Source organism: Thunnus albacares, chromosome 23 (assembly GCF_914725855.1).
Source record: "Thunnus albacares chromosome 23, fThuAlb1.1, whole genome shotgun sequence".
NCBI lineage: Eukaryota > Metazoa > Chordata > Actinopteri > Scombriformes > Scombridae > Thunnus > Thunnus albacares.
In genome coordinates this window covers 8,643,201-8,666,501 of record NC_058128.1, presented here as the reverse complement: position 1 = coordinate 8,666,501, position 23,301 = coordinate 8,643,201, and the positions used below count along the sequence as shown (strand labels likewise).

Genomic DNA, 23,301 nt, shown 5'->3' with positions numbered 1-23,301 from the left:
GGCGGGAGAGAGAGAGAGAGAGAGGGAGGAATGAAATAATCCCTGATAAAGGTCCCCGGCTGAAATTAAATCAGGGATGTCGTGATTATACGGTATGCTTTCTTAACCGCTAAGCTACACAGAGATGGGGATGTTAATGAAATATCACTGTTTATTTAATCTTAATTTTTTTTAACAGGCCTTAATGAACACCACTTACCACCAACCCACAAGACCGCAGTAATTTAAATTGCAAGCCAACAGCGTGATAGATCTGAGCCAGTCACTGCCGCTATGATCGAAAAAGATTAAACATGACATGACGGAGCACAGTTGGAAAGATGACAATAAAAGAGAGCGTGGGTGGATCAGGGATAAGGGAGAAAGTGTTAAAATGCTGTATTATACACATGATTCCCTGCTGGAAAAACTTAATGGGGATGAAGCTTTTCTAAATGCTAATAAATGAATCGTTGTTAAAATTACAGACTTCCAATTATAATATAACAGCAATTGCTATGGTAGATACTCTAGATACCAGAATTTAGACAGTAAACCCCAGGTGTATGATTTACTTTTTCAGACTGACAGACTAAAGAAACCCTCAATGAGATATTGTATTGAGTTAGAAAAGCTAGTGGAACAGCAGCTAGCCTTTAAGAGATATCAGGACTTTGAGTCTTTACAGCTGTTATAATAATCAGCTGTACAGTACATCAGCGCTGGTCTCTCCTTACATTACCCTCATAGCCATAAACCATTTCTACAGATAAAATTACCACTGATAATGTCTTATCTGTCTTTCAAGCGTAAAACAGTGCAGATGACAAGTGGCTAAAATGTTTGCCTTCTATGGGGCCGAGTGCTGTTATTCACTCGCTGTAATAGACTACAGTGCAGATAAAACCTAGCTGACAATTAAATGCTCCCACACAAAAGCGCTCCACATCCAGGCTTATCTTTGTCTCAAAGAGATTACTAAATATAGTGTTTTGTGCTGCACTATGCAGGCACCAGGCAGGGTTATAAAACACCGGGCAACACAAGGCACAATCCACATAAAAGTCTGACAAACAGCCTTACCTGCGTTGATAATGAAAACAATTATTTTGTAATTGCAGGCATAATTGTCATGCTCGTTAGAGAGAGGGCAGGGTGAGAGTGTCGCGGGGAGAGAATGTGAAAAACAAAGATCCCTCGTGATTAATAAGCAGTGACTGGCCCTCACCTTGCTAACCACAAGCTCCATCCTATCCTGTATTCTCTTGAAACGTGAGCGGGAGACCGCAATACACTAATGGTTGGGTCAATGACATTTTTCCTAAAACAACATGGCAATTCATATTGATTTCCTGGATTGACTGTCGAAGCGGAGCAGAGCTGCTTGACCTCTCTGAGTGACAGCAGCCAAGGTAAATGGAAGTTAAGATATCACCGAAATGTTCTCTCTCTCTCTCTCTCTCTCTCTCTCTCTCGTTGTAAACTGTGTTGCGGACAGACGCTTTCCAAGTTTTAACGCTTCACCAGTATTGACAGAGCGAGTTCACACCTCGAGGCAACGTGACGTGAGGGACTTTTTAATTAATCTGGGTAAACGCGGGCGACATTTGCCTTGAGCACCGTTGTCATAATCAATAGTTGAGCACGCTGGTAGAAAACAAATGACGGTGTCGTGACCTCGTTGCCCTCGCCGTGACCGCAGAGCTCCTTCTTTATAAGCAGGGAGGAAATGCAGTGACACAGAGAGCATCAACATGTTTTACATAATCAGAAAGCTCACATAGACATATTGTATGCTTATACTTAAAGCATCAGCTCATCCAAATAACAGTCTTTCTTACCTCTAGCTATGCAAAAAGTTTTGGTTTAATGTATCAAGTTTTGAGACATTTGTCGCCACTCCGATACAATGGAGGTGAAAATAATTTCATATGTGGTGCTTACAGAATTTAATTAACATTACATTTCAAATACTCAACAGCAAGACCTCTTTCAACAAAAACTGCTCTTATTATTCTGGATCAGTGGTCTTCGACCTTTTAGGCTTCTGACCCTTTAAAACGATCCAAATTCCGTTTATCAAAGGTTACACGTTTCCATGAGCTGTGAGAATTTTAAGCAAATAGGGATTTTTACCTTCTCATGTTGTTTAATATCAGTTAGTTTAATTTCTCTGGATAATCCACAGAGCTGTCTGTCAACAGTTTTCTTCGGTTGAAAGTAGTGCCAATAAAAACCGTATCTGATATCTGAAAATGTCAGTGAATAAATAACAATGTTTAAACTCTCTATATGAGAGGGCTCAAAAGATAAATATGTATTTTTGTCATTTGGGTGAATTGACGCTTTATAAACACACAAACGCAGACATGCATATACTGTAAGTGCACAGAAATGAACACCGAGACAAAAACACACACTCATGGCCACCATGAGCCCACTCTCCATCCATCATAAAGTCTCCTGCAGGTCCCTCGTATATTCTAAATCACACTGACCTTAACAGTAAACACCACAGTCCCTGGGACCAAGGCCCAAGCTACTTCCAGCTACTTAATCTTCAACTGTCCCATCCTTGCATATGCCTAATGACATATTCATCTACAGCTAATGGTGTGTTCAAGAGCCTGTCGATATATAACGAGAGGTCTCGGTGGCCCTGCTGAGACGAGGCTGCGATAATAGAGCAGTTTAGAGTCACAGCAGGGTGCCAGCATTTGTCAGAAACTTCTGCTTGTGAGTGTGTGTTTGTGTGCAGGTCAGGCCACATAAGATCACGTGTAGAGCAAAGTGCGTCACGGCCTTGTCAGACTTGCAGGTGTGATTAGAATAATAATAATAATAATGTCTGAAGACTTTGCAGACAAAACATAAGAATTATAAAGATCTTAAAGGATAGAAAGTGATGCAACTGACTGTCCTCTAAACTGTAAATAAGCACGTCAGTCCTGTCGAGCTTTGGATTTTTAAACATGCCGAAGCAGATAGCATCGGGCTGTAATAAGAGAGATATATCTATGCATTTAAACAGTAGCTAGCGAGCTACGGCTAGTGATATAGATGTTGGCATTTTAACTGGCAAAATTGTCAGTTGCAGGCTGGAAATGAGCTTTTGTCAAAAACTCATTGTTTCATTAATTCATGCTATTAACAGCAAATGTAATTTCAAAATGATAGCTTCAAATGCTACATTAAAATTGATGTTAGATAAAATAAGCCTTTTTGAGGGAGGGATCTTTTTGTTGGTGATTTTGATTTAAAAAAAAGAAGCCTGTTGGTGCTTATTCTCTGTGTCTTATGTGAAAAGTGTTGCACACTATATGGATACAACTCAGCAGAACAACCCTCTGATGCTGAATAAGGGGCGGCGGCAGTTAGACAAACCCACTTGACTTTGCATTAAACGCTGCCTCTGGCATCCAAATTAAACCTCACCACTTCAGTTAATGTAACTCATAGTAACACACTAAAAAACCCCACAAAAAATTTCACATTTTTTTATGGATAAAAATCTAAAATAAATTTCAAGGCAATCGTTTTTTTCCCCCCTCCATTCTACAAAATCACATTAAATGTCTTGCCTGGACATATCTGCACAATATGTGGTCTTGCAGTTATAAATCAGATATCTTAAAAAACTTGTATAATAAGTGCTTGAACATGCTTTCTCTGGCTCTGTAATCTCATAGAGAGCCAGGAGGGGTCAAGAGGGGAAAAAAAGGCAAATCAAATCTGGAATTAGGAATTTCACACCTCTGCAGGCCTGAGGTTTCCTATGTGTGGGCTCTGTGATCGAGCTAGCTCTGCTACTGCAGAAGTAGGACGCAAAGTCTGGGGAGGCGAGATGAGGGGGATGGACGGTAGATGGTGAAAGAGAGAGAGATGGAGATGAGCTGAAGAGAGGAAGTGTAGGAGAGGAGAGGTGGGATTGTAGAGAAGTGGGAGGGATCTCAGTTATTTCTGAGGAGAGAATACATGAAAAAGAGAGGGGAATTCTAAAATAAAGTGGGAGGAGGGGACGAGAAGACAGAGACCTAAAAGGCTTTATATGCAGTATTGTCAGGACAAGCTTTATGAGTCATCAAGGGAGTTATTTTGGACTGCTGCACCCACACATTTATGACCAATTGTTCTGAAAGAAGTCGGTTAAAACAACTACAAATTTAATAGAACGACATGGAAGATTACCATCATTTCTACAGAGGAAAGTCCCAAACCAACTTTCTTTATGTATGATAAATGACCAGTATAAAGCTCCATATCTGCTCCGGCGTACACGGATAGAATCATCATTGCACGCTGAGAGCAGAGACAAAACCTGCTACTTATACTCTCTTGACCTTTAGTACAGCCGGTCCGTCTCAGTGTCTGTATATATATATATATGTGTGTGTCCCCATGTGGCCACAGTCACGAGTTACGGTGCTCATAAAGTCGCCATCATGATAAATGGAACAACATAACTGCATATAGCGTGCACATGTGCACACACACACATACATGTAGAGGGACAACGCAAGCTTGGTGACACGCAAATAATTCATATATATCGGGGCACTTGTAGCCGTTTTATCATGAAGAGGGAGCTACATGTATTTCTGTGTGTGCTGCATACAAATCTTTGTATGAATTTGCCTGCATGAATGCGTGAGAGTAACACTAATTAAAAATAATGGAAGTGTATAAATGTGGGGTTTAAAAACTTGTACTCAAAGGATTTGGCCAGCGATTTTCTATATTTTTCTTTTTGTCAACAAATCTCATGCGCAGGGGTCTATAGAGGACTAAGATATATCAGACTTTGGATACACACACAATACTTGTAAGTAGGGTGAGTTCATTGTTGGGTTTGTTGAGATTTGCTGACAATAAGAAAAAATACAGATAATTGTCAGCCATGTGTATGTTGATAAATGGACCAGAAACACCAGAAACATCACATATAACTGCTATATGGACACTTACAAGGATCTCCGTGATTCTACAGAAATGATGTATTTGTTGTGTGCATGCAAGTATGTATGATTCTGTACAAATGCATGCCAGCTGCTGTATGTTTCATAAATAATGTGTGTGTTTCTTTTATGCATCTCAGGTTTGTTAACGTGACTGTGTGCTCTCATGTGGCTGTGGCTATTTTATGCTTACCTCTTTTGTAAAAGATATAATGTATCTTAAGAGAATTTCTGGTTAAATAAAGGTTAAAAAAATGTTTTTGTTTGTAAGAGTGACTCAGTGTTTCAGTGGCCTTACCTGTGGCCATCTTCCCGTCAGCTGCGGCAGGCCCATCAGGGATAACGCTCTTGACCTGGAGGAATTCATCGGGCTCGTCACCTCCGATAATAGTGAAGCCGAAGCCCATGTTGCTCTTTTGGAGTGATGTGGACAAGAAACTGCCTTTCAGCTGAGTGGGGTCCCGCGTGAACAGCGGCTTCTCTGTAAAGGACACATACACGTGCAAATTACCCAAACGCAAATACCGCGTACGCTTCAGAGCAAAGATTTAAAAGGACCTCAAAGCTGGTGCGGGGGGCAGTGCTCACAGGGTGGGGACATGGGTAAAGCTTATCCAATAAGATATGGGTGTAGCCACAGGAAAACTGGCGAGAACAGGGTGGGGCTGGTGGTGCTGAAAGATGCGGGTGTGGTACAAACATACAAAACCATCATCCATCGTCTCCTCCCGTGCTGGGATATGGTGGGCAGAAGGGGTACAGAGAGCATCAGTGGTGCAGTTCTTCAGTCCCATCCCAAGGCTACCAAGGAAGCAGCAAAATTCAGCAAATGACATGCTGTCAATCAGGGATCAGTTCCAAGAGAAGATGCTCGGGAGGGTTAAGGAGGAACTGGGAGATTTCTGAAAAAGGGGAGAGCTGGGAGATTTCTGGAGGAGGGGAGCCTGTTGTAGGAATGAGAGGATCTCAGCCAACAAGCTTAGTTACACTTAACCAAGTCTCCCATCTTTTCACCTCGGAAGGAGATGTGGCTAGTGGGCTAGTTTACATCCTTTGTTTGCCATCACTGGTCCAGACATAGACTTAGTGATTACACTCTCTGTCTGCGTATGCCAAGCGATAAGACATGTCATGGTACACGCTCGTCACACAAATCCTTCAACTGCCTTAAGGGAAAAGCTTGCTTGCGAGCTAGCATGCTTACAGTAAGTCAAATGAGTGCAGGCAGCCATGAGAACGACAGTCAGCCTTCTTTTGCTTCTCTCTTGGCCTACTTACTGACAAGGTGCCACAGGGAGAAGGGGCTACAGACAGGCTGCTCTAGCACCACAGTGCAGGCGGAGGTGTGAAGTGGCTGCTGCTGCTGCTGCTGCTGCTGCTGCTGTTGCTGGTGGTGATGGGGGCACATATTCATCCGCCGCGTCAGAACACGCCGGAGCGGGGAGACGTCGGCGGAAGAGGACGTAGCGTACGCAGCAGACCTTCGACCTGGAGTCGGCGATCGGGAGAGGTCACCGAGGCTGTGGCTGCGCTCTGGCGTCGGGCCCATCTGGGCGAGGGGGGATCTGGGGAGGGTGGCAAAGGGGCTGGAACCCCCAACTGGCATCGAAATTTGGTGGGAAAAGGGGGAGGAAGGAGGAGGAAGTGGAGGTGGAGGTGGAGGTAGGGAGAGGGAGGAGAGAGAGCCTCACTGGAATGTACACAGAGTGTAACCACGGAGACAGGCTCCCGCAATGGACTACTACGTTACTACGGAAACAAACCTCCTCTTCACCAGTCCAGACAGTTTTTTTCTAGCAGCACTTCCTACTGCTATGAGCACAGTGGCTGCTGGAGAATGAACACTGAAATCAGGTAGCAACAAACCGGTCATTAAACACAACAGTGAATCACATTTGAACCCGCATATTAACTTGCATGCTGCTGTGATGATACGAGCAACATGTGTGTATCAGGTTTCTCCTGAAGTAGGGGGGAGTGGATTTGGAAGAAATGGAAAGTGAGTCCCATTTTCCTTTGTCATGTACACATAATATACTATTAACTCTAACCCTAAAATTAAAAATGAAATGGCTCAACAAAACACTAGAAATACACGAGTACAGATGATGAAATATTGGGATGAGTGTTCAATTTTGACGCATATAACCCTAACCATAACCCTAACCATAAAACTAACCCTAAGTTTGCTAACTTTGTCCCAAAAGCCTATAAAAGACAGCAAGGATGATTTACAATACATGAAAGTCTGAAAATATGAACATTTATTTTTTCATTTATAGTATTATGAGTTTGCTGTGTCTTGTAAGTCCATGCAGGCTGGTCATAGCTGTATGTATAACACAATAATAAAAACTTAATTAATCTATTCATATAAAAAATGATTAGAAATATTGGTTACAATGCTGCTGTAAAACTTCATGACTTTTATCAAAAAAACTTTATTAATATCCGTCTGTGTTCCTCATATCCTCATTATGATGCTGTTGTAAGTCTGTAATTGCTGTCAGTTAACCCCAAAACCCGACAGATGTCACTGATTAATTCAGTTACTGTTTTGCGATGAGTTTTCATATTATCATATTATTATATTATAAAAAAAAAGCATTTTGTACGTGCAATTTTCTAGATGAACCTTAACTTTACATTTCGATTGCACATTTAAAGTTTTTTTTCATTTTCAAATAGCACTAGGTATCCTAAAAAGAGAAGGTGCAATACATATTTTAACTATCTGAAGTAAGATGTAAGTAGCACCTAAACCCAATTTTGGCAGCGAACCGAGAGGATTAACAACACAATACTTGTTATTCATATTCAACTGACATAGCAATAGAGCAAAAGTATTATCTCCATTTCATGCTGACAGATTATCAGCGTGACTACATCCTTAAATCATGAGAAGTTAATGGGTTTTGTCATTTCAAAGCCGACAAATCAGCGAGGTGTTCTTACCTCTGTAGATGGTGGGAAGGGGCAGTGAGGACAGACCCTGGCTTTGCATCTGCTGCTGCTGCTGGAGTCTCCTCTTAGCCTCCAGGACTGGATTCTCAAACTGGGTCCTTCTATTTATATGGCTATGATGATAAAAAAAAAATAGAGAGTAGATTTCAGATTTCGCACCATCCTGCTACACTTAATTTAGCTCCCCTCTCGGCAAAAAAGATCAGATCTAGCAATCCTGGCACTACAGCAGCTACAGTATCGCTATGATGATTAATTAAATGGCCGGTCCCCAGATTATGTAACAGAGCCGCAGAATGGCTTTCCTGAGTAAAAAGAACAAACGACTGATCCGGGGCTTTTGTTCCGAAGTTCAGCCCCGTCTTACAGTACGAGAGGCATTATGTGAATCAGTGACTGGGAGGAAACCTGCACATGAAACAGCGATTTTCCTTTAACGTCCCACGTCGTTCTTAATTTAGTTTGCAAAGGGGGAAGACAGTCAACAACTACACATACTATAATTTGCCAGTGTGAAATAATTAGTCATCATTAGATACTTCCCTCACTCCTTGAGACTACGTTGTGTACACACATACACACAAACACACACATAATCTTTCTCTCCTCTCTTTATCTTTTAATGAACACCCCAGTATCACATTGTTAATTATACAAAAAAAAACAACTATATTTTTACATAGTTACATAATTTCAAGGTCTGGCAACTTCTTTCACATTTACATGACAACAAAGCAAGACAATAAGAGCATCTCAATAGGGGGGCAGCAGTATGAACTGTAAGGCAGTGTGTTGCTAGGTGCCGTTCTGGAGGTAACGACTCCCCGTGCCTGTCTAAAAATAGAGCCACCGTCCCTACGCCCCGGAGTAGAGAGCATCCAGCCAAAGAAATGACACCTCTGAACAGGGAGGGGACGTGCAGTTCAATAGAGAGGACAAGACCACTGCAGCAGTTGCACATATGTGACTTATAGACGAAAAAGACATGCAAAATATTAAAATAGCTAATCTACAGATATGGATGCATCATGAGTGTTTCAGACAGATGGATAACACAGAAATATAGATAAGCACACACAGAGAGCAATAAACTTCCCTCTGCAAACAAATAGTGAGCCGTCAGCAGGCAGACAAAGGGAGCAACTGCTTCCTGTCTGCAGCGCCAGTCTGCTTTTAATAAATATGATTAATACAGCAGCGCCGAGCTACAATGAAAACCAAAAGCAAAGCCATTACATATTAAAGATGTATCCAACTTACTCGACATAGTAGCTGCCGTAAATGGGGTCATCGATTTTCTCCCAGCCGTACGGAAGCTCTGTTAAAAAAAACAACAACAACAAAAAAAAAAAACCAACAGCAGTGAGAAAACAATAATGAAGGGTTTGTTTATTCAATTAACTTGCAGCAGTATATTGATCTTGCATGAAAACATCTTTGTGGCGCAATTACAGCATCATTTTACTGTCAGTAATTACTGGGAGTTTGATGGTGCGACAACATGTTAACTGGAAGGACTGTTGTTCTTTCTGAGCAGGCAGTGCGTTCAGGCTAGTGAACATTCTGAAATATCATCTTTTATAAAGAAAAATTGTGGGCGACATGACACAAGATGAAAACATAACCATGTTTTTTGTTTTTTTTCAGCATCTGGTCACAATGATTGATTTAAAGAGGCTACTGCCTCTTTTAGCTGTGTGTCAAATGCGTCCCTCTCCTCAGAAAAAGTTGCAAAATAACAGCAAATATTGATAGATCTAATGGTTGAATTATAATCAGTAAAATATTTATGCCCTGAAACTTTCCCATGCTGTAAATATTGTGTTTTGATGTGAGGACTTTGCATAGATTAGCGGCTTCAACTAGAACATGCACAAAACCTCAGAGTGTTGAAACTTCACAGTATCAGCTGGTACATATTTCTACGGGTGTTTTATAGTTTGACTTCAAATGTTACAAGCTGAAGATTGAACGCAATTACCGACAAAGAGCACATGACAGTCAATTGCTGACAAATGACAGATCATACACGGCAACGGCTGTGACAAGAATCTGAATGACACGTATTATAGTATGAATGATTCATCATTTAAAAGCAAATTTATCAATGACATGAAACCAGGAGAATATGCTGATAAATGGATTAAAAGATAATGTTTTCACTGCTAACTGTGAAACATGTGATAAAATATTAAAGTGTAAGTATGAGGTGATCAGGATTTATACTCCAATTGGATTGGCATGCTTTGAAAGGAAGAGGCTTTCTACTGATTACATCATTTTTTGGAGGTTGTCTTTTACCTTTATCAAACCAATATCAACACCTGAACTCTACCATTCACAACCTCTTTAAAAACTATTTGGTGTATTTTCTTCACCGCATGAATGTTTCTAAATGTGTACTTTACTGTTATAACATGTTGGTTTAAAAGATAAACTTTTTAAATTGGCCAATACCTTTTCAATATTACTGTCTGACTGCGAAGTGACAGATATTTCTGCTCTCACAGCCTTGTTCTCCTTGGGATTTATACTGCAGAACATCCTGCTGTACTGTTGTTCACACTGATCAAAGCAGATCTTCCTTTCAAAAAAACCTGACAGTCATCAGTCATACTTGACAGGATTTTCAAAGTTGCCCTCTCCTCTTTCCTCTGCCTATAGCTCACTGACAGAACACAGCTCTTAAAAACACGTCTAGAAGGAGTTCCCTCTTTGCTTTCCAGGATATGAGCAATTAGCATTTAAAGCATATTCCCAAATGGAGACTCCAGTGTTTTAGCATAATAGCGTGATCATTGAAACACACAGTGTGAAAGGGTCCTGCTGAAATAGCATCGAGAACGGAGCTCAGGGACAATGTGTTCCAGTGCAGCTCGGCTTAGAATCAGACCAGCTTTGATTAGTGACAATGCAAAGTTAATCAGGATGAGAGCGGAGATAACAGTGGAGAAAATGCTTCCTAATCAGAAACAGAAGCAACCAGCGGGAGCACTGAAGCACCTCGGGATCCAGAGGACCCTGCGGCTGGTCGAGGGCACGGCTGCTGCACACAAACAGCCACAGAGCGAGGAGGCTCGGTATTATTCTATATGGTCATTGCATACATTTAATATTACTTCCTTGGCCTGGTTAGACTGAAACAGAGTGCTGTGCATACTCTCATACCTCCCACTCCACCAACGCAGAGGAAAAATATCAAAACAATGCTGGTGCAGCACTTGTGCATGTGCCATATGCTTCCCTGAACCCCTGCCCCATCCCCTAAAAAAAAAAAAAAAAAGATTAAACTTTCAGTAGGACACACTATTTTTTGCCTGCACGCTCACTAAAATGCATAAAATCCACACACACACACACACACACAGAGTTGTGAGTGATATAACAGAGCGCTGCGAGCAGGTTGACAGCCCACGGTAATACCTCCTGTGAACACTGCAACATTCCTTAGCCCCATCTCCACTCATTAAATATGAAAGAGAGTGTTTCATGTTCTCACCTTTACTGGGCGCTACACACGCACGCACACGTCCACACACACACACAATGTGTCACTTACTTCACGCGCACACACTATCATTTTGCATATGCACACACACAGACACACACAAATACAGGAGATCAAAGGGCTGTCATGTATCCCGGCAGTCTTCTAATGCAAAGCTTTTCTATTAAAACATCCACAGGAGGAACTGCAGAAAGCTAGAAATGTCTCCGCTTTCACTTTCAGGAATAAGCCACACTGCACACAACACCACGACACTTAAAAGGATAATTCCTGTTTATTACAAATTGGGTCTTATTTTTATACTTTCTGCCACCATTTCTATTAGTTACAATAACATTGTACCTATCAAATCAATTGCTAAAATAAAAATAGCAACGGCTACGATGAAATCTGACAGGGCAAGAAATTAGCAAGTTGTAAAGGAGTCGTTCAGCCATCTACACCACTTTGTTTGGGGGTAAAATGTACAACTGAAATGTCGGAAATGTTTAAAACCTGTATGGTTGCCTGACAGCTTGTGTTTATTGCTCTGTTAGACTTCTTTTTAGAAGTGCCACTTTGTGTTCACTGCAGAAATTAAATGAATTGTTCAACGTTTCGGGAAATATACTCATTTGCTTTCTTGCCAAGCACTACTGACCCAATACTACTCTCATGTCCATTGAGTATGGAGCTGAAACCAGGCGGTGATTAGCCTAGCTTAGCATAAAGACTGAAGTTCAAAATATGCATACAAGAGCCTCTAATTAGAGAGCTTTAGAGGTGTTGATAGGCATTTTGTACTGTGGACAGAGCCGTGCTAGCTGTTTCCCTATGCTTCCAGGCTTTATGCTATGATAGGCTACTTGCCTCCTGGCTCTTGCTACATACTGTAAGAACAGGATAATGCAGGATAATAGTAAAGTATAGCGTAACAGTAGCACAAGTAAAGTCCGTAAGCTGAGTCCAAAATATCCCTTACACAACAATATCAATGTAAAGATTGCTAACATTAGCTAACATTAGCCACAGTAAGCTACAATCGTCATACTAGACCAAGTAGCAGGAAAATCCCTGAGTGTGTTTAACTGAGCAACACTGTTTTTAAGTTTCCTAGTTTTTGTTACATACTCTCGCTTGAACACACAGACATGAATGTGGCATTAATCTTCTAATCTAATTCTTGCAAAGAAAGCAAATTTCCCAAAAACTATTCCTTTCACTTGGTGAACACTGTTATAATTACACATAGAAAGATGGCCAAAACTACAAAAATAAGACTTAAAGGTCGTAGTAAACTGCAATTATCTCTGTTCTCTGCAGCTGCTTTATAGGCAGACTATGTAAATGTAATTAGTGGAACTTCTCTCGAATAAAAATTAATAAGCAATAAAATGCAGCTTTCCTCAGTTTAGTATATTCAGGGGATTTGCTGTTACAGCCTTACTTGGTCTGGTATGACCAGATGTGTATGGTGGTTAATTTCTAGCAAACTTTAAATTGATACAGTCAGAGTCAGTTCACTGACTTTATAACTCATCTCAACTGCTACTGTTATGTTTTAGTATTTACCATTATCCTGTAATTGTCTGCCACAGTGTCCGCTATTCAGCAAAAGTTATAAAGTCCTTATTTAAGGTGTTTTTGTAGTGTAATCCCCACATACACATACAGTACACGCACACACAGAAATGCTTTCATTTCCACCGAGCAGTGTGCTGATTAATGCTGAACTTAGGAGGATTGTCTCTTTGCTCGTTCCCTTTTGTCTGGCTCCACTGAGATCCGCCTATAACCTCTCTGTCAGCAGCTTGCGATGGATAACTCCCGACAACAATGAGCAACAGAGAGAGAGCGTATGTGTGTGTATGCCATACAAAGCCGGCGCTGCCATGCTGCATGCGTCCAAGAAGGAAATGTCAAGCTGGTGTGAAATTTTCAGGTAGGAGCGCTTATGATGGAGCCTCTAAACGAGTGGAAAAAATGTTTGCGACCTCTCGTCTTGCCACAACAGCCATCCAGCAGTCACAGGTGGAGGGCCACTTACTACCAGCAGGAGGCATCCTGGCATCTCCCCCACATTTTCTCTCCTCCTCCCCAGGACCACTCAATAATATCTCTCTCTTTCTTCTTCACCTTATTTCCCCTTCCTCGTCTCCTCTCTTTCCATCTCTGCCTCTTCCCTTCCCAAAGTATCCTCTCATCCCATATTTTCTTATGCAGTGTCACAGAAAAGGCCGTTTTTGAAGTGAAGTTTCATGCTCACAAGCTTGTGCATTTTTTATTCTCCTTCTTCTAAGTTGGTCCGAGGTACGGGGTGGCAAACCAGACAGCCCTCAGACACTGCAGGGATTTACCTATGTTCCATTTCCTTTTTCCATTCTTTCTTTTCTTCTGTCTTTTGAAGAGCAAACTGAATCGTTTTCAGCACCTCGAGCTTTCTGTAGTCACCAAAAATTAAAGCATTCTTCTGTACTGTACTGGGCTTCATTTATCACGTCGCCTTTTAATGCTGCACATTCAAGCACCAAGGTTACTGTGAAAAACTTCCCCTCAACTGATTAATGAAAGTTTCTACTAGTCAATACGGGCACCAAATCCACTGGCCAAGGTGTGATATGGGAATACACAATTGGCAGCACAGTCTAGTGAAGTATACAATATATAGACTTTCGAAGTTTATTTTGTTGTTGTTGTCAGCACTGGTTCAGTCTCTCCTACTGCAGATAAGATTCCTCAATAACAAGTACAGTCCATACCGTTTCCCAGGCCAACCTCAGTTATCTAAATCTCAAATTTAAAACGTGAAAAGACTCTGAAATGCCAACAGACACAAAAATGTTGCAGAGTAACAGTACTGCCCTTAATTAGCTTTCTTGTCTGAAATGTCATCTAACTCACAGATATATTTTTAAAGTACAATAATTATGATTTTGATAACATAAAATGACCTTAGGACTAACAGTGCACACAGATTGCATGAGTCCTATTTACTTAAACCTAAGTACAAGATTTAAAACATTTCAGATTTCCACTTTTTTATTATTATGGTATGAAGTTATGTTATACTTCTTATGTTATAATTTCACTTTTGGTTAATGGCGACACTGATTTTTACCAGTTTGTCAAAAATACAACTGAAGAGCAACAGGTATATCTCTTTACAGTGCAGCCAAACCTTGTTTTAATAAAGAACTCAGTTTTTTCCATCATGCCATGAGCGAACACAATTTGATATCTTGCTGCACACGGCACAAGTAGTTTTCCACACAACAGCAGGGAACAGTAAAGATGGTTACCTCGCTGAGAAGTTAGAAGTGTGCAGCCTGTCGCCTGCAGCTTTTCATCTGACAGCTCACTTGTAGATGCTCCTTCTTGTTCTATTTCTCCCTGCATGATCTAAAACTGATCTGCTGTCAATAGAGGCTGAAAATGGCCGCTGTCCTGAATTGTAGATGCAGTGATGAATACATTGCAATTTCTGAGCCTGCCCCATAATAAAAACCATACTGTGTTTTGCCAGTTGAATGCTTGAAGAAGCGGCAGCATTACGGAAATGTTGGGTTTGCATTAGCAGTAACTTAATACAGCAAAGTTAAGATTGAAGCTGTTATCAGTGAGATAAAATTACAGGCAGGATTACATGCTGCATCATTTCTTGAGTATTACTTGTGTGTGGGAGGGCAATTTTAATCTCTTGTAGGAATGGCTGACTCCACCACTAACAATGGAAGCTACTATATAGAGAGGTAATTACAGAATGTAAATATGATAAATGGCTACTGCTGAAAAAATGCTGATTAAGTTCACTCATGCCATATCCTCTCTTTAATGTAGTGCTTGCCTCACTGTACGTATGCATGTATGTATGCATGCTATGTCATGTGTTTCAATGCTAAATCACCTGTTGTGTTTTGTCCTGCTTTGCACAAAGGGTTTGGTTTCATGAAACTCTTAAGGATTACAACTTTTAAAATCTGCTACTATGACTTATTCTCTTTCTGAGAATAAGAAAGAAATAAATGAAAAAATGCAACATTGTTCTTGGAAGATAATACCTGTTGTAATTAGTTTAATCTCTTCAAGTTATCATTTGTCATATTTGATCACCTTACGACGCCTGTGAACTATCATATTAGATGTAGGTATAATGGGTTTCTGTAGCAGGGAAAGAACCTGCTGCCCACTTGTCCAACTGAACCTTAATACACCCAGACCACCTATGAATTGAATCCCCACCATGTTCAAAGTGATAAATAGTGGTATTTGCAGAATAATTAAGCCATTTATTCAAAGATTATCCAGGGTTCCATCAGCAGAAAGATCAGCAGAAATGTGGTGGTAGAAAACCTCAGCTAACCTTCTGATAGATCTAACTCCTACCATATAAAACGTAAAAACAACTATTTGAACTATCTATCATTTTTATTTGTATTACCATTATTATCGTTCTCAGGAACTAAGTATAAGATATAAACAGACCTTAAATGACTGATTGTGACTAAGACATCATATTTTCAGAGGACCTGAGAGTGCTGATCAATAGAACTCAGCCTCAATATTTTCTCAACCAGTATAACCTATAATTCATAAACTCGGCTCCAACTCCTATCAACAAGAGAAACATTTTCTGGGTTTTGTACTGATAATCACTATTCTGCCCGTCACAATGAAAAGCATAATCAACAGAGTTGTAAAGAAAGGGACGCTTTGTGCTTCGAGGGATGTGCACTGGGCTTGTCAGATGCAATATTTTCTGAGCCTTGCAGAGCTTCATGATGGGTAAACATGATGCGTAGTGACTTGGCAGAGAAAATATTCCCTGCAAGATGGGCAAATTACCTGCCTCGGTTTCACTGGAGGGGGGGGGGGGGGGGGGGGTTGGGTGGACAATACGCCAGTGTCCTCAGCTCAGCTAAAGTGAAGATACTGATATCATATGAATTTAGATGATCTAAGGCGTCCACTGGTACCAACATGTCAACCATATAAGGAAGGGGGGGCTCCAAAGCTAGGCTAAATTTTGGTGAGGGAAAAACTGGCATGGCCATTTTCAAAGGGGTCCCTTGACCTCTCAACTCTGAATAAAAATGGGATCTATGGTAACACACGAGTCTCCTCTTTACAGACATGCCCACTTTATTCTAATCACATGCAGTTTTCAGCAAAAAAACCCTGCAGTTTTTGCATGTAGTATAAATGTGCTATTTTTGCCTATTCTAAAAATGGAATTTGAATATTTCTACATACTGGCATCCCTAAACAGGCTTGGAATTGCATAAATTTGGTATGACTGGAAAGCTGAGACTCTTGTGGATTCAATGAGCCCAAATGTATTCATGAGTGATGATGTTAGTCCCCACAGTAGCTATTTCATTGTAGTGAGACCATTTTTTGAAACTTGACTTCACTGTATAAAATGACCTATTGTGACCTCTTGGATTATCACAGCCTCATGAAACATGACAACCACAAACTAGAGACCTAGGGCATTCAGAGGATATATAGGTGGAAGTGGTTAAGGGATAGAGGTTGGACCAGAAGGGCATGATTATCTTGAGCGAATGTGACTCTGACAAATATTTTTTCCCCTCATTAGCTTGTTCAAGTTTGTTCAGTCATTAGGATTCATCCTTGGGGAGCCATTAAGGTTTGTACAAAATTCAATGGCAGTTAATCCTGCAGTTGCTGAGATATTTAAGTCTGGACCAAAGTTGGAGGCTTGCCTTGAACAGTGCAACTTTAAAGATCCTATGATACGGGCTCTTGAACTTTACTGGAAAACCGCTACTCCCAGGAAAATAGGGCCTTTTCGGTTGCACTAGTGGTTGTAACACACAAGTCCAACCAGTAAAGTCATCACAGTGTTTTTTAACAGTGCTCCCTTTCTACTCATTCTATCAAATCAAACTGCCCTTCAGTGCGACTAATCACCCATTGGTTTACACAGTGACCGATTTCAACAAGAAATACATATCCTTGACTGGACTTCAGAAATTTTAAGGCTTTGGATTTTATAGAATCCAGGTAGGTATGATCTGCTGGAGGATTTGTCTTTTTTTGCTTGAGCATGGCTTGTTTGCTTGGTGTTGATGTCTCGGTGTCATTGCCGTCTGTTTCTCGCTGTCATTTTTAACTGATATGTGACTGACTGATGTCGCCTGGCTGCATACCCAATTTCCCCCTCGGCGACCTTGTGACTGACATTAAAGAAGTAATGATTCCATTTTATGAGCCCTGTAAATATTTATGTGTTTATTTATAACACCTATGCATTGGAATAAGTTACTGTAGTCGATGAAAAAAAAAAAACATCATTAACATAGCTTTGAAATGTAAATGTTCAAATGTTGTGTCACATTAATGTTCAGCAGTCACAGACTTCACTTATGAAGACTTGAGATTGACTTGCCCTAAAAGACTTATAAACAGCTCTGATAATGAGTTTGATTTTACAGGTAAACAAACTCTCTCTCATACTAATAGCTGTCACTTCACCGTCATCATATAGCTGGATATTTCTATAGAGTATGATAAAACTGCACTGGCTGGGATGGGATTTGGCATAGATTAAAAAACTGAGATTAACTGTCATATTTTCACATCACAGGCCAACAGATATTAGCCGCAGGTTAGATTTTATCCACAGGGAAGATTCTTGATTGAGGTCCAGATGACTAACAAACTAATACATCTCCATTGCGACGAGAAAAGTCAATGCAACCACCATGGATTTGACAACAAATCAGTTACTTGTGTCACTTTCTGGCAACAGTGTTCACCTTCTTGTATGTTATGCTCCATTTCTGTGAGCTACTGTTTTTCCTCGACTTGTTTTCCTCCTGTTTAATGCACCTCTGCCAAGTGAAGACACCCATGTCCTTACATTCCCTCTTCTGTAAAGTCCCACTGGTCTCTGTGTCTCACAGCTAGCAGACAATAGTTGAGCACTAGACTAAAAATGAAAAAACAAAAAACAAAAAAAAACCCAACAAAAAAACAAAAAAAACAAGGCTTGTAGCTTATCAAGACATTGCAGGGACAGGAAGATACATTACTGAACTGTAACCTGGCACTTATTTCCTCCTCTTTTGCCTCCAAAGTTCAGCATTATTTGGCTAAAGTGCTTTGTGAAAAACACATAGAGATGCACATATACAGTACTTTCTCCTCTTCTTCTTTCCATCTGCAATATTACTCTACTTAAACCTCTCCTTGTCCCTATGGGGTCAGGAGCGCTATTTTGTAAGACCCTTTTGTTAGGTGTTAAACAGGATAATGAATGTAAAGTAGCTTGTTGTATAATGGCCTTCTGGATGCTGTTGATTAGATCAAATTATGTAAAAAGGTTAATTAGATTCAACCAATTTCTAACTCAATTAGAGTCCAAACGGACAAATAAAAATGTAAAAAAAGACTGAAATATGAGTCAAATATTGGACCAGTGGTGTAAAAAGCAAATTGCTGATTCTGTTTTGCTGTAATTTGATTATTCTGCACATGTTAAAGTGCACTAAGTTAGGCTAACTGGGATGCACCAGTAGTAGAGGTGCAGGATTTGGATAAAATCATGTATGTACAGTCATTGTATTTCAACCGAGCAACATATACTGTGATACTGTACTTTTTAACCAATTCAAGATAAAATAACCAACTGAGAAGTAGTGTCATTCAATACTGGGGAAATTCAAATATTGTGATGTTTTAAACAAATACTTTGATGTCAATATATTAGTTTGATATACAGCGAATTCAAGCGAATAGAAAGGTACGGTAATTTGGGCAAAGGTGTGGATTTGGTTTCAGAAGTATGGACACAATGACAAAAAAAGTGTGTGCTTTTTACTGCTTTTACATATATTCATATCAATCTAGTGAATAACAAAATATATGGAAATTGGCTACCATTCTTTCCATAACAATGGTAGTATAATAAAAACATTACAAACTGTAAAATGCTGCATTAATGCTACAATCAAGTTAAGTTTACAGACTCATACTTCATGATGAGTGATGTATTTGCATCTTTACTACAAAGAGAACTCGCCTTTATTGATTTTTATCTTTGATTGATGTTTAATTCTAGTATCTGCTTTCAACAGCCAAACAAGTGATTCACTGTTCATTTTTTGGAACTATAACCATAAAACAAGCTGTAACGCAGCTTTACAGACCTGCAAAATACAACATTTATGATATATCTCAATGTTATGATAACCAAATCCCAAACAATATTGAATCCTATATCACAATATTGATACTATATTGATTCATTGCCCAGCTCGGCTTACTATATAAGTAAGGCTGGGTTGTAGCTGATATACACACGCTGACAGCTAATTCAGCAGGCATACGTCACACACACACCTGCCACACACAGTCTTTTGAATCCTCCTTCCAATCTCCGGGCCTCAGGCATGCTCTGCTGGGGATGTTCTCAAAATACATCCATCAATCATGTTGCAGACAGCTACGCCTGCCCCTCCCCGATACTCCGCTCGCGACTGCTGCAGGAGTCTCAAGGTGAAGGAGGGCGCTGCGTCTCTCCTCCTATAATAACTCACCTCTAGGACTGGAAACACACACACACACACACACACACACTTGCTGCAAGGTGCACAGAGTGTGTGTTTGCGTTCAGTGTCCCCCCCAAATTTTTTTCTGCATCCCACAAAAATCCCAAAATCTTTAAGTCCCACTGAGCCGGCTAAAAGGACAACAGAGTGAGCAGGAGAGATGACATTTCTCAGGCTGGAGAAGCTTTGCCTTTGTAGCATCCATCTGGACATAAGTGATAAAGTATTGTAAGAACACACAAACACAGAAACACACACACACACACACAGGATGGCTTTTTTTTTTTTTTAACTGCAAACGTGAGGAAAAAACAGAAAAACAAGAGCCCTGCGATTTCCCTTGGAGAGGGGACAAGAAGGGAGTGTAAGCCCAGCTCTAGACTGCGAGAGACAATAATAACTTTGTCTTTTTGACCGTGAAGCTCCTCATATGACCAGAATGTAATTACACATCTAGGTTTGGTGCTCTCTGTCTGCATGTGGGAGCTGTCTGAAAGACAAAAAAATAAAGCACTCAAACATCATTAAAAATCCTTCAAACCTGAGTATCATCCAAGTTATAATCCATCTACATTCGTTCACATACTGTACATCTGGTGTTGTATGTGCTTAGCTTCTCCGGAAAAGACGTCTGATGAAACATGCTGAAACATCTTACAGTTTTGTCTGCTTTTTAATTCACTTATCAGGGGGATTCTCGCTACCTGTGTTGGCATACCTGACGTGAAAAAAACGGGCTGAATAAGTAAAAGAATCGAGTGAGACAATAGCAGGCCCGGCCAACAAATATTTGGCAGGAAAAAAAACTTTGAGAGGGTGAGAGTGGGGGGGGGGGGAATTAAAGCAAACAGGTTCTGTAAAGAGCCTGTCCTAGTTCTTTTCATTTACCAAAACAAAAAAAAAAAGGAGATAGGAGGACAGGAGGGAGGGAGAGGGACAAGGATGGATGCAGAGTTATAGAGAGGAGGTGAGAAAGATGGAGGCAGAGAGAGAGACAGAAATATGGAGTGAGTTATGTAACTACAAGGCGCCTGTGATGTCAACTGCTCTGTCTTCACTCCGTGCCGACGTCCCTTTGAACATGTAGGAATGAACGCGCTAAACCGAACACACATTTCCCTGCATATTTTGACAGAATCTGGTTGTATGTGTTGCAACCCGGCTTTAAACATAAGTGAGAACAAGTTGTCTTTGCCAGCGGTAGAAAACAGTTACTCAAGTACAGTTTTGAGGTACTTGAGTATTTCCTTTTTATGCTTTTCTATGTCTGTTTTAACTCTGGACTCTGGATTAAACCAGCCAATAGTATATAAAGTAAGTAAAATTAGCTCCAGCTTGACCAACTATAGCATGAAATGCAGCTTAATACATCAGAAAAATTCCAGTTTATTACAGCTTAGGTGTTATTTTTGTCGTTTTGGCTGTTATTTTTAACAGTTATGCTTTTATAGACCAACTTCCTGGTTCAGCTTTCACTTTCCGTACTTGCTGCTGTGAGATTGCTGGTTAGTTAAAGGCATCCTGTGAAGTTTTTGACCACTCGTAATGATATGAAGCAATGAGCCTCATGCAAGAAGAAGCACTCGTATGAACAGATTTGTTCTTAAAATGCATGTACAGGTGATTTAAGAACATTTGTGGCATTCATCAGTTTTCTATTCTTACGAATGAAATTTACAAGTGGTCCAGCGCTGTCGTACCTGTCATGAATAGATCATCTCTGCCTTTCTTCACTTGGGAGAAACTCTTGTTTGTTTTTCCAATAACAAACAAATTCTGTTAACCATATTTTCATTTTAGTAGTTGCTAGGAAACTTCTCTCTGTCCAGAAACATCCTGTGTTGCAGCTGACACCTGTGGACTATAATATTATCCTCTAAAATCTCTGTGATTTTCACGTCACTTGACCGCCTCTCATCATGGAAGCGCTTTGCTTTCGAAAGCGTCTAACTTCACGTCAAAGCCTTCCCTCTTTATTTCTGTCACAGCAAAGAGCTGCTCTGATGACACGTCGGCTGGATTCACATATTTTCCAATTGCTTCGGGTCTCCTACTGTCACTCCTAAAATTTGTTATGTGTTTGTTTTCTGATTTCTCAAAGCAGGACTTGAAGTTGTTTTTACTCTTTGGGAACTTTTTGTTAATGAAACTCTCCCACAAATGCAGTGGAACATGGAGCCTTATATGGTGATTTTTGAGGCGTGGATTATGCTAAATATCACATCTCATGAACGTACCTCCTCATGAAAAAGGTAGCATTCATCAGGCTGAAACAAGTGATTTACAACATGTTCAGTCGGTTAAGAGAGTTGATGAAGTTGTTGAATTCCAAGTAGGATTTTCTTATTTCCCTTTTATTGCTTCAGGCAAGAACAAATGTAAGAGAAAGAAAACATTCATGCAGTGTTTTTATGAGTGGTATGACTGGTTTTTTTGTATCATTTTTGTTTGCACGAGGATGCGAGTGATATGATACACGTTCCCGCCAATGGTTAAACGCTATTCCACTAATTGACAGTTAGTGGCGGTTACATGCCAAGAATCACAACAACAAAGGCGATGAAGAAGACTGCTAGCAAGTAAACATGGAAGTCGAGGTTTAAAGTAGTTAAGTAGAAAATCTGAATAAACTGTCGGCTTGTTTACAACCTGTCTGATCATCTGACCTCTCGTTTCTCGTCCCAGCGGTCTTCATTACGTGATCTCAGCGAGCTCTCAGCTCTCGGCAATTAACTGATAAAAATAACGGTAACAGCTACGAAAATGAGACCTGAAGTTGTAATAAAACAGAAAACTTGTAATGGAATATTTTCACGTTGTGGTGCTGCCATTTTTACTTAAGTAAAGGGTCTAAATGCTTCTTCAACATCTGGCCTTTACTGTGCATGTGTGTGTGTGTGTTTCCTTCCATACTCAAAGCCACCAGTTAATACTTCAGCTCTGGCTCCTGTTGTCCTGTCACAGCTCACAGACTCCACCCTGTGATCCTGTTAGCGCTTATCAGGGCATGGCTCAGCTCCAAACACACACACATACATACACACACACATACACACACACACTTACCTTTTCCACCAATCAATACCAAATTTACAGAGGCAGCTTTTCTCTCCCTTACTGAGCTCAGCTCTCAGGGGTGGCTGGTGCCACTAGGCTGTGGACGGTTGGAGCACACAACACACACCTCTTATATTGGCTGTTTTCACAGAGCCCTTAAGATAGAGATCGACTTTAAGTTATTGAAACCTACAAAGACTAGACAGACCGTTAATAATGACTATTTCCACAGATATGCGTGGATTTTTTGTCTAGATAGAGGTTGGTTTTGTTCATTTATGTT

At 40.4% G+C, this 23,301-nt stretch overlaps 1 protein-coding gene across 10 annotated transcripts in view; it reads right to left on the bottom strand.

Annotated features, from left to right (window-relative positions):
• Nucleotides 1-23,301, bottom strand: part of magi2a (membrane associated guanylate kinase, WW and PDZ domain containing 2a) — a 236,667-nt gene that overhangs the window by 45,557 nt on the left and 167,809 nt on the right. For all 10 annotated transcript variants that reach the window (XM_044342690.1, XM_044342693.1, XM_044342691.1 and 7 more), the window contains exons 7-9: nt 9,159-9,216; nt 7,890-8,011; nt 5,233-5,415 (exon numbers count right to left, since the gene is read on the bottom strand). In XM_044342690.1, the coding sequence (XP_044198625.1) occupies nt 5,233-5,415; nt 7,890-8,011; nt 9,159-9,216 (363 nt within the window). The remainder of the gene's footprint in view (nt 1-5,232; nt 5,416-7,889; nt 8,012-9,158; nt 9,217-23,301) is intronic.